Source organism: Harpia harpyja, chromosome 3 (genome assembly GCF_026419915.1).
Source record: "Harpia harpyja isolate bHarHar1 chromosome 3, bHarHar1 primary haplotype, whole genome shotgun sequence".
Taxonomy (NCBI): Eukaryota; Metazoa; Chordata; class Aves; order Accipitriformes; family Accipitridae; genus Harpia; species Harpia harpyja.
The window spans coordinates 44155483-44167488 of NC_068942.1; the positions used below are offsets into that span (position 1 = coordinate 44155483).

Consider the following 12006-nt stretch of genomic DNA (forward strand, 5'->3'; position numbering starts at 1 on the left):
TCCCTGGGACCGCTGGGCACCCTGGCTCTCCTCCGCAGCCCCGGGGTGTTCGCCCTCCCGCATCTTCAGCAGCCCTCGCGGGGCCAGCAGCGGCATGGCCCTGCTCACTGCAGCAGCCCCGTCTCTGCAGAAGCCCTGGGGTGCCCCAACGGATGAGCCCAAGTGAAAAATGCCTCTTTTGTCCCAGCAGCCCTTACCTGGTGGTAAATGGGAGATCCTGGTTCTGCCCCTCCCTGCCTCGCAGAGCCCTCCCTGGGAAAACAGGGCTGTGAGTTTTACAGGAGGCTAAGTGATTGGGCAGGGGAGAGCCTTTGGCACAGGTTCAGCTCAGCATTTGTTTCCTCCAAACAGGCTCTCCAAGCCAGACTTGCAAGGCTGTGCAAAGCTTTTGAAAGCCTTGCTTGGCCAAGTGTCCAGTGCCAGCTGTTGGGGCTGCAGAGGACCACAGTAGTGTGGGGTGGCTGTGGAGTGACTTGAGAGTCAAGCCTGGTTGGTTTTTTTTTTAACTTCTCTGATGCATAACCTTTTGTTTTGGCACTGGCAATGATCTTTCCGTATACTCTTTATACAGGGAAATATTCGATACCAAAGTGCATAGCTACTCCAGTAGTCCCTGCTATCACCAGCAGTGGACGAGCTGCTCTGGTGGTCTTTCCAGCCTTTGCAAAAGTCACTGCAGAAAGCCCAAGCAGAGCCTTTTCTTGCAAGTTCTCGGGCGCAGAAGGTCCAGGTCTTTAAAGGGATGAGGAATTATCTAAATGATAGATACTTCTCTACTCCACATTCCCAGATCAAAGAAAATATTTCTAAATATGTTTGTTTATGCTTTAAAACTCCTGGGTCCACTTTGCAGTGGGAAAGACTGGGGAGCAGAGGCGCCACTTGACTGGCCTGTCGGGGATGGTCGTGTCAACAGCAGTCTCAAGGCAGAGCCAGCAGGGGAATAATGTGCAGTTCCCAGCCCTGTGCCTTAGCCTCCCTCTCATGAATGTGCAGCATTTCCCAGTTAGCGTTAAGGACGCTGGGGCATGTATATGGGATGTATCATGCCTCAAAAATAGCTTTCAGGGCTAAGCAAGCCGATTCCTCCCTTTTTAGAAAGCAGCCCAGGCTGCCGGTGCTTTTGCATGTGCATGTGTTTCAGTAAAGGGCATATCCATATGCTAACCTCAAAAGCCAGAGTGTCTTTTAGCCAGCAGTCTTCTTCAGTTGTGACTGACAGCTTGACAGCACTCTGGAGAGAGGACCTCATTCATGCTCACTGTTTACTTTGTTTAGCCAGGATTATATTTTATTGAGCTGCAACAAAAAAAATCCCATTTTAATTGTCCTTTTAATTTCTTCCTAGCAGCGCAGTCCCCAGAAGGGGTGACCTTCATGCAGATACATGCCCGCTCTAGAAATGGATGGAGATGAGATAGCTCAAGGGGTGTGAAATGGCCTTCATAGCAATCTTTCATGAATACATTGCTGGTTTTAATCCAATTTATTCAGCAAGTGACAGGGAATACAAACTGGTCCGTGGCTGTTTGGTAGTCTTGCAGGATTGCCTAGGTGATGGGTATCTACCTCTTTGATGGTGTTACAGGGCCTTCCCGTTGCCTGTTTCAGCTCAAAAGGTGCGGTGGCCAGATTATCCCGTGGAAATGGGCTTTATCTAACTTTGATTTATGATGTGTCCAGGAGACCACAGGCAATGTCCAGTTCCCCTTTGTCTGAAGGAGGTTGAGTGGACAAGCACCCACGTAGTACCCTCCAAGAGCAATGCATGATGTGGGAACACTGCTCAGTGCTCCCCTTTCCCCTGGAAGAAATAAGAGGGGGAGGGGATCTGCTTACTGTATTTTGAGCCCCAGAAACTGCCTATCAATCACATGTAGGTCTGAAAGTGCTTTGCAAATAGCTGCAGATCAAGTCCCAGGATGGCCCTGCAGGTTGTTCTCGTGCGGGTAAGAGAGCTGAGGAGTGAGTGTGGCAGGGACATATGCAGGGCCGCAAAGCACAGCAGTTGCAGGACCATAACTAGGAGCTGCTGGCCCCCATCATCTGTCCTACCTTTAAGGGTCTGAACTGACCCTGAATGAGGCAGAATAAGTGAGAGCACGGAGTGGTTTAACCAAAAACCTCTCCCTGCTTCCTGCAGGCCGGCATTGCGTCCAGCACCTTGCGGGTGTCAGCTGTGACCATTGCTACAGCCTGGGCAAAAGCGGACTTCATTCTCATTCCTCCCGCCTGGCCTTTGATCTTACCAGGCCTGTTGTCTCCCCTGCTTGTAGCATCTCCTTTCTAACCCGTGGGCTCCCTGGCATGAGGAGCAGAGTGCCTACGTGCAGCACCTGGCGCAGCAGCCCCGGCTCGCCTAGCCTTAGCTGCCTGTGCATGCTCCTGTAGCCCAGATGATAGGTTGCTGGCACTCGATGGTGGCACACACCTACGTGCCACAGCAGGCAGGGTTTAGAGGATCCCTCTCTCGCCACCTTCCCCTTGCCAGGGAGGAGGTGGAGGCAGCCCAGGAGGTCCTGGCAAGCTCCTATTCTTGCAGGGCATAGCCAGACCTTATCAGGCTTAATTAGGGTTGACAGCAGGGAGTCCAGGGTGCAATCCGCATTGAAACGTAGGTACTGATGCTGATACAAACAGAAATCAGGCTAGTTAATAATTAAGCTGCAGCTTGGCAGCATTCACCTTGACAGACTTGACCTTCCAAATTAAAAACCTGTCTCTCCCCACCACCCCCTGTGTTTTATTTAATCACAGCCCTTGGTAGTCTTCTTTGCAGGCTACCGCACCCGGGTGATGTGTGACACACCTCAGTAATGCCCTGTCCCTGCTTCCCGAAGGAGCCCTCCAAGACCCCAGCCCTACACCCGGTCCCTCAGGAGGTGGGGGCCTGTGGCCACCATAGACCGCATGGGACCATGCCCCACGCTTGCTGCAGAGGCAGCAGCCTCCGAAGGCAGGCTGGTGCACCCTGCTGCTGGCTGAAGTGCCTCCCTGAAAGGCAGGAGCATCGGGATTGTGCTCTGCCACTGGGATGTTGCAAGAGTTTGTTCTCTCTCAGCTGTTGGGTCTGTACACGTGGGGCTCAACTCAGTCGTCAGCATCCCATCGGATCAGATAGACCCTGGAGCAGGTTGAGGTTGGGGTCTGGTGTTTTGCAGAGATTGGTACTGATTCCTGCTACAGGTGCTCAGCTGTCCTAAACGGTAGGTGGGGAGAAGTGGCAGATTCATGCAGGTGCTTCGTATTGCTCTTTGGGGCTGCTTAGCTCTCCCCCTTAACTGTATGGAGAATATAGGTTGGGGCAAGAGATGTGTCAACTGGGCTCCTAAGCTTGTCCTTCCTGCCACAAACGGCACTGCCTTAACTTCAGAGGACAGTCAGCAGCCTGGTATTTGGCACCTATGGGTCACTTGCACGAGTGCATTGAGCAACATCCAGCACAATATTGACATGTGACTCTTAATCTATGTTTGTCTCCTACATTAGGATAGAGGCTCAGTGAAAACACAGCGGCAGGTTAAATGTTTTCAGATGCACTTTTGAAGTTTGTTAGGTTTCTGTGCTTTGCTTTCCTGTTGCACATTCACAAATGTGACTGCTTTTTAGTGAGGCGTGAAGGAATTACCTCCTTTTTTCCTTATCTGCAAGCTTCCTTTAATAACATTTCTGCGAGGTACCCATTTGGATGTGCTGCCTATGCCTGTTCTCCTGCGGTTTGCTTGCAGCTGACATTGAAAGACTTAGCCTGGCAGTGGTATTCAATCAGCTGCCTCCATAGGACGTCCTTGACGTGCCTTCTTGGGCGACCGTTTTTCTTCTCTCTGCGCCCCAGTTCACCGTATTCACCACAGAGGAGCTGCGTGGTGACAGCAGGGCCTCCGTTATTCATGTCTTGGTGGACACGCTGTCAGCAGGCTGCAGGTCTCCATCACTGGTCAGCTTGTCCCTTCACCACGAGTGGCCTGCCTAGGGCTTGAAGGTGCCTCTGGTGGCACTTCTTCTGCTGGCAAGGTGCCCTCTGAAATAGCATGAGTCCCACAGCCCTTCAGTGCTGTGGTAAGCGCCAGCACCTTCACTTTGGTGGAGTGCCCGCTCCCATGCTCACACTGCATCCAGACCCCAGGCTGCCAGAGCAATCTGTCCGCTCTTGGACATGGACATGTCACTTGATTTAAGACCTGCCTGGCAAGTGATTGCCATGCTCATCAAATCAATAGGTGATCCGCAAGTAGCTTGCAGAGACAACAAAGCCGCCTGCTAGCAGCTGAAGGTCCTGCCTCTGGCCATGGACACAGGTGTTCCCACGCAGCCTGCCCAACAGCTGTGGACCTGGCGCACAGTGAGAAGAGATGCAGGAGATCTTCCTCCTCAGAGGAGGGTTTCGGGTCTTGCACTATCCAGCCTGGCACGGGTGCATAAACCATCATGAGCAAGACACCAGGTTCTGGGATAAAGCTGTGTTGGATACCGCTCCCTAGGGGGAGGAGAAAGATTTCTGCACTGCGTGTGTTTACAGACCTGCCTGCAGCTCAGCCTTGCCCAGATAGTTAATATTTGCATGAGGCTTCGCGTTGTCTTGCTGTGCCAAAGGCTTTTGTCAAATCTGTTAAAGTGGGGGCTGAGGTTTCATTGCATCGTTTCTCCTGGAGTTGTTAAGCCGAGGAAATTCTGCCTGATATTCCCCATTTTCAGGGCAGCTCCTCTGATTCCAGACATTTGCTTTCTGCACTGTGCAACTGCAGCCAGAGTGTGAGAGCCCAAGGGACCGTGCCGCCAGCTGCGACCGCAGCTTTTCAGATGTAGTTACTTCCCAGCGAAGGTTGTAGTGAGCCAGACTGTCACCAAGTCCAGGCTTTGCAACCCTGCTGGGATGGCTGCTGTGCTTTTGCTCAGCTCAGTACTGTCAGCACGTGCTCGGCTCGTCTGCCAAGCTGGGCCTTGCAGAGCTGAGGGTGCCTCCTCCCCTGAGCTTCAGGTTATGGGGGAGCTCAGACAAAAGTGAGCCGTGTACATGGTACGGCAACTGATGTGTAAGCACCTGCATTTTCAACGATGGATACAGCTTGTCATCTTCATACACTTTCAGGTAGAGGCAAAGACTGGACTTTCTCGATCTCTGTCTTAGAAAGAGATGTATATTTCATCTAACTCCCTGATCAAGTGAATATAAGTAACTTGAATCTTGTTCTTGCTAATCATCAGTTCATGCCTCCAAGCGTAGCATAAGGCAGAACATTTTGTCCAGGTTCACCCCTGTTCCTGCACTTCTCCAGCTCGGCTGCCTCCTCCCCTCTGTGCTTGCTTGGTCTTTGCCTGCAGTTGTGCCCCCGTCCCCTGGCATCCTGCGTTGCCCGTCTTCTTCTCCAGGTGCTGTGCTCTCCAGTCTCTCTCATTTTTTGTAAACTCCTGGGGATTCCCAAATCCAGAGTACACTGTCTTTGAGCTAGGCAGTGATGGTTTTGATGTATATATGTCATTGATTTCAAATGATGGATCCAGCTATTTCTGCTTCTGTGATGGGTTATAATAATGTCATCTGCTACAGGAGTTATATGTTTTATAAACTCTGCAGGTCTTGCAAGGCTTACAGTCTTTGCAATCAATCTAGCTGGGTTGATGAAGAGAAGGCAGAGTTTATAACTAGATTTTACTGGGACTTTATAATTTCTGTGTGATTTTTGGTGCAGAGTATGAGATCTGCTGGAGCCCACATGGGATTAATCACATCTGAGGCATTACCTGGGGTGTTTGTAACCTCTACAGGAAACCTTGGGTAACATCTGACCCACTGCTTAGCCAGAACAAGCAGCTCTGCCTTTGTGATACCCCGCCAGGTTCTGCAGAGCTCCAGCTCCTGCTCCCAGGCTCAGATGGGCCCCGTGCTGCAGCTCGTACACCCTGGCTGGGCAGGCACAGGAAAGCCAGGGGAAACCCAGCTCCTTTCTTGAGATGTCAAGGCTTTTCGGAGAGCGCGTCGGCACATTCCTGCACTTGGGTGTGTGGGTGGGAGAGGAGAGCCGGGACAGTGCCAGGGCACCCTTCCTGCTGGTTGGGGTGCTCCTTCCCGTCCGGACAACCAGAACCTCCCCAGGCACCTCGCTGGGTTTGCCAGGGCATCAGCAACATCAGCCTGACACGGGGTCATGTTAGCATGCTGCTGACCTGGGGTCCTGGTTTAGTTTCCTCCAGCAGAAACTAAACATCCAGTAATATGAAGGAAAAAAACGACTTGCTGCCTGACTTACTTCTGTTCTTTTTTCCAAATGCTAGGAATGTGTTTGTGTGTGCATGTGTGGTTGTGACTGTGTGTGTCTGTCTGAGCGTTAGATCAAGCACTGAGTGGCACAGGGTGCCAACAGTGATGTTCTAATCAAAGGGAAATAAAAAGAACCTGTCTCTTGTTCATTCTAACCAGGAAACACGCCAGGGCGTCAAAGCTGTCTTAAAGGACGCTTGTGCCAAATGGCAGAACGAATCGGTACCTCGGTCTCCCCAGAGGTGTGGCTGCTGTAGGGGTGATGGGAGGGGGTATGTCATCCAAGAGCGCCCGTGCAGGCTGAAGAAACATTTGGTTGGGGTTTTTTTTAATAAATTAAAGCCATGTTGTGTATGTTCTTGGTGACTAACTGATATTCAGCAATCTCGGTCCTTTGTTTTTGTGGTCCAACACCCCACCACTGCCCCCCAAATTGCTGCGTGAGCTTAGCAAGCTGTGAAGGGGCTGCGGGAGCCCGTGCTGAGGCCCTGCAGACAAGCCCCCATGGTTCCCCAGGGCTGCTGCCTACAGCTTGGTGTTGACCTTGCTTTCACAGAGGTGGCTGAGAGGAAGCTGACGGTTGAAGAGGAGGAAGCCAAGAGGATTGCAGAGATGGGCAAACCGATACTCGGCGAGCATCCCAAACTAGAAGTCATCATTGAGGAGTCCTATGAATTCAAGGTCAGTAGTTGGTCTAGGTGTCCTCCAGGAGGGGAAAGCCATGTGGCACTGAAGAGCAGCCATGGAGAGCAGGACTGAGGAGGCAGGGCGGTGGCTGCATGTGCAGGGAAAGGGCTGCTGGAAGAGAAAAAGGAGTATGCAATGCAGTAAAGGGTGGGGGAAACCTACAAGAAATGCCAGGGGAAGTAGCTGCTGGTAGGCAGATAGGGAGGGAGAAAGACAAGGGAGCCTTGCTGGAAGCAGAAGAAGCCAGTGTGCAGGAGAGGGCAGGAGCAAAGCGGTCTCTGATGAAGCAGGGGTGAGGGAAGACGGAGCCTCATCAGGATTAAGGGGTGGCAAACAAGCTGGCTCTGGTGAGGTTTGGGTCAGCCTGTCCAGGGAGAAGGTGGACCCAACTTCAGTCATGGCCTCATCTCGCTGGCAGGAGAGTGCTTGTGGCACTTCCACAGTTTGGCAAGCGTCTGTGAGATCAGAGTGCACTGCGAGATCAGCCTTGCCTGCTAGCAGCGGGTTTAATTGCTCTGCATCTTTATTCCCACAACAGAGCACCGTGGACAAGCTGATTAAGAAGACAAACCTGGCTTTGGTTGTAGGGACACACTCCTGGAGGGACCAGTTCATGGAGGCCATTACCGTCAGTGCAGGTGAGGGTGACATCGGAAAACCCACACCAGCATCCACAGGGTTCATGCAGCCTGGGATGAGATCTGTCTGGGCTCAGGAGGCAGCATCTGCCTGGGCAGTGATGCTCAGCTGCTGCGTGTGTGATGGCCATCAGCAAAGCCAGTCCAAAGAGCTCCTCTGCTCCAAATATACTGGGCTTTTGCAGATGCATTAGCCGGGAGCCCAAAGGATCCATCTTTTGGTACGGAACCATCCAGGAGGCTGGTTTTCAAAGACTTTACATCCGCCGGTGGTGCTTCTGCTGCCTCAGTGGTCTGATGAGCAGCGTACAGGCAGCAAATTCCCATCCTGGCTGGGCTGCTGGCTCCTGGTGTGCCCAGTGCTGTCCTCTTCAGGTAGCTCCTGCTGCTGGAAGGTGTCCTGTCTGCCACGGCCAGTAGAGTCTCGGGGAGCAGGGAGGGTTACCACATGCGGACAGGAGATGTTGCCCCACAAGGCAGCAGCTGGTGGAGGAAAAGGCCCAGAGACCTGCCAGCTGTTGCCCGGGGAGCCTGAGAGAGCTCACCGCTGCCAGAGCCAGGCAGCTGTGGAGCAGACATTTTAGGCATGCCATTAACGACACTCAGGCACCTTTCTGAACCTTTACTTGATGGTTTGGCATCTTCCCCGAAGGGCTGTTTTCCACCCAGCCGTAGTGCAGGCAGCAGGCGGTTGGGCGGGAGCTGCCGCCAGTAGCCACAAGAGCTTCTTCTGACGTGAAAGAAGAGATGCAGGGTATTCGGTTTTCTTCTTTCTAGCGTTTAAGAGAAACTGCTTCTGTGGAAACGGTACCTCCGTCCTTGGAGCAATGTTTTTTCCCAGGCCTGCTTCTCTCTTCCTATGTCTCTCTCCTTCCCTTGCCGTTTTCCCTGTGCTCCCTCCCTGCTTTCTCTTCCTCCAATTTATTTCCATCGTCCTGTATCTGCACAAAGACCAGCAGTGCTTCCAGCCTTGGGGCTGACCTGGCCCACCAGGCTGAGGAGGGGACCCCTCCAAGGGCCTGCAGGGCTGCTGCTGATACCTTCACGCAGATGAGAAATTTCTTGCTGGGGCACTGCTGGTGACCAGCCCGTGCTCTGGAGCAGAAGGACCAAGAGTTTCCCAGTTCTATCACTTTCTGCTATTTTTTTTCCCCAAAACATCACTCGCCTGTGTAACTTCATGGTGCTCCTCAACAGTGATCTCCACAGGTTGACTATGTCCTACGTGACTGCCTGTGGATGGGGACAGGGCTGCCCTTCCGTGGGTGCAACACACCGCTCTGCCACTCCCCAGCCCTGCAGGCTCTGGGGTGTCCCGGGAGGCACCCCCCATCACTGAGGAACCTGGTGTGCCCTGAGCACACTGTCGTGGCCAGCACCATGCCACCTTGTCCCAGGACAGCAGCATCCCTGGAGGCCTGGGGTGGGAGGGCCAAGCACGGGCTGCAGCCCACCCCCGTAATCTTGACCTGCCCCGTCACGAGCACTGGACCTCTCCTTCCACATTGTTTGCAGCGGGTGATGAGGACGAGGACGAGTCCGGCGAGGAGCGCCTGCCGTCCTGCTTTGACTACGTGATGCACTTCCTGACAGTCTTCTGGAAGGTGCTGTTTGCCTGCGTGCCCCCCACCGAGTACTGCAACGGCTGGGCCTGCTTCGTCGTCTCCATCCTCATCATCGGCATGCTCACGGCCATCATCGGAGACCTCGCGTCCCACTTCGGCTGCACCATTGGCCTCAAGGACTCGGTGACCGCTGTCGTCTTTGTCGCCTTCGGCACTTCTGTACCAGGTGGGGTGGCCGTGGGAGGGGATGGGGTGGGAGGAAAGTCCTCTGGTGGCTCTCCTGCCCCCAGGGGAGCAGCTTTGTCATGGGACGGGGCTCCACAAAGTCCTGACCCCAGGCGAGGTCTGCATCCCACTTAGTGGCAACATGGGGTCCCTGGACCCAGGAAGGGGGTTGTGCACCAGGAGAGGTCTGTGTCCCAACCTGGTCGGTGCCTTGCCTGAGCGTCCCTTGCCCCCCAGACATGCAGGGTTGCCCATTTCTCCTGTTGGACCCCCAGTGATTTCTCCTTCCCTCCTTCCCCAACCCCAGACACATTTGCCAGCAAAGCTGCAGCCATCCAGGACGTGTACGCCGACGCCTCCATCAGCAACGTCACAGGCAGCAACGCCGTCAACGTCTTCCTGGGCATTGGGCTGGCGTGGTCGGTGGCGGCGATCTACTGGGCGTCGCAGGGGCAGGAGTTCCAGGTGTCGGCGGGCACCCTGGCCTTCTCCGTCACCCTCTTCACCATCTTCGCCTTCATCTGCATCAGCGTCCTCCTCTACCGCCGGCGGCCCCACCTCGGGGGGGAGCTCGGCGGCCCCCGGGGGTGCAAACTGGCCACGACGTTGCTCTTCGTCAGCCTCTGGCTGCTGTACATCCTCTTCGCCACACTGGAGGCCTATTGCTACATCAAGGGGTTTTAGGCGGTGGAGGGACGGTGCCGTCGGGGGGAGGGACCCCCTCCTCCGTTACCTCACCGGACACCGGTCCTGGAAGTGTGGTTTCACCGGAGGGGACAGCTGTCCGTCGGGGGGGCCACCGCCGCCCGGATGGTTGGACAGCTGGGCGCCAAGAAGGGCAAAACCATCACAGAGTGAAAAAACCAAACAGACAAAACCCACCCAAAAATCATACAAAAGAAAAGAAAGCAACAATGGCAAGTGTTGAAATAAAACACAATAAACCCAGCCACTGACCCCATTCAATGAGATTACAAAGTTTCAGCCATCTCCAAAGGCCACCTCTCCCATAGGGGCTTGTCTCCTTTCCTCCCAAGCACCCCCCCACTGTAAGGAGATGTCTTCTTATTTTTACTGGTTGGGAATTGCAGAAGTCTGATCAGGAATTTGTGGGGTTTTTTTCTTTTTTTTCGTTTGCTTGTTGCTTTTTGGTTTTGGGGGAGCACGCTGCTTGATTTTTTTTTTTTCTTTTTTACTACTTAAACAGAAAAAATGTTAAAAATTTAAACTCTAAAGCTTCAAGCTGCCGTCAGTGCTGGAAATGAACATGTGTATTTTCTGAAGCCACAAAAGACTGACACAGTCAAAGAACTTTTTCACTATTACCCGTTCCCTCCCCCACCACCTTCCATTTCTTTCTTTTTTAAGAACATCACAAGACTGATATATTTTTAATACAAACGAACGCAGACACAGACACACACATTTAGTGACAAAGGCTGGAGCATGTAGCATCTCAATCACCTGCCTGGGCTAAGAAAAAAAGGAGGAAAAAACCCCCCAACCCTCTAATATAGTACGTATCATGTATATTTTGACTATGGCATTTCTCTTTGTATAATTAACTTCGAGCTTGTGGTACTGCAGGGAGAGAAAATTATGTTAATTTACATCGATAAAGAAATGCTACCCAGGAACAGCCTGCCCTGGGGGGAGCGAGGGGGCCAGGGAAAGCGGCACCAGCTCCTTGGAATGGTGGTGGTGGTGGGTTTGCTGCGCGGTCCTCCTGCTCGGAGGTGGAAATTAATTCAGGAAAACCCAGCTAGCGTGCCCGTATGTTCCCAGTGCCATCCCACCCTGAGCTGTGGCGTGGCTGCCCTTTCAGTCGTTTGTTACCCCGGTTTTCACAGCAACCGCATCTCGCTGGTGGTCTTCAGGCCATTGAAAAGTACGGGCTTAAAAACTGCCACCCACGTCAGGACTCCTGTGTCATCTCAAGTTACCTTTCAGGAACACCAGACAGACAAAAAGGCATCCTTTTCATTTGAAGTGCATTTCTTTTTAAGGGGGGAAAAAAAAACAAACCCAAAACAAAAACAAACCACCACGAGAGTATGTAATGAATTACATCAATGGCTGCAAATTGAAATGTTGGGTTGGTAATAAAAATAAATAAAAACTATACCTATATCTATATAAACAGTGCTATCTAGAAACATATTTCTTAATTGAGAGCCCTGGAAGAAACCTTACTCTTTGTAAAGTGTTTTCAAGATGAAGATCATTTCTTCTATCAAGAAATAGGTGCTGAAAAGGGAAACATTTTCTTCATCAAGTTCCCTATAATAAGCCAAACCTTGGGAGGCAGCGAGTAAGAGCGGGGCTGCCAAAAGGTACATCTCTGCCTGCTGCTGTGCTTTGTGCTGCCCCAGGAGGCAGGGAGGAGGTGTCCGCAGGTTAGGAAAAAAGCAATGGGAACAAGGTTGTCATGGACAAAAAGAGATGTAACGTAGCAGGTGACTAGATGAGTGACGATGGTTCTTAACACACAGATGAAGTATTTATTTTCATACAAAATGTTTGTCAGATACCTATATCTCTATGTAAATGTGTATACACATAAGGCAGAGAAGAAGGATCCATCTCAGAGGAGCAGCAGGAGCTTTGCCGGTGGGAGCCCGCCGTGGGCGAA

The 12006-nt window shown here is 52.5% G+C and overlaps 1 protein-coding gene across 7 annotated transcripts in view; it reads left to right on the forward strand.

The window, feature by feature from the left end:
- Positions 1-11514, forward strand: part of SLC8A3 (solute carrier family 8 member A3) — a 117623-nt gene extending 106109 nt beyond the window's left edge. For all 7 annotated transcript variants that reach the window (XM_052782330.1, XM_052782327.1, XM_052782332.1 and 4 more), the window contains 4 exons: positions 6816-6940; positions 7485-7584; positions 9100-9375; positions 9682-11514. In XM_052782330.1, the coding sequence (XP_052638290.1) occupies positions 6816-6940; positions 7485-7584; positions 9100-9375; positions 9682-10058 (878 nt within the window). In that variant the 3' untranslated portion in view covers positions 10059-11514. The remainder of the gene's footprint in view (positions 1-6815; positions 6941-7484; positions 7585-9099; positions 9376-9681) is intronic.
- The last annotated feature ends 492 nt before the right edge of the window (positions 11515-12006 follow it).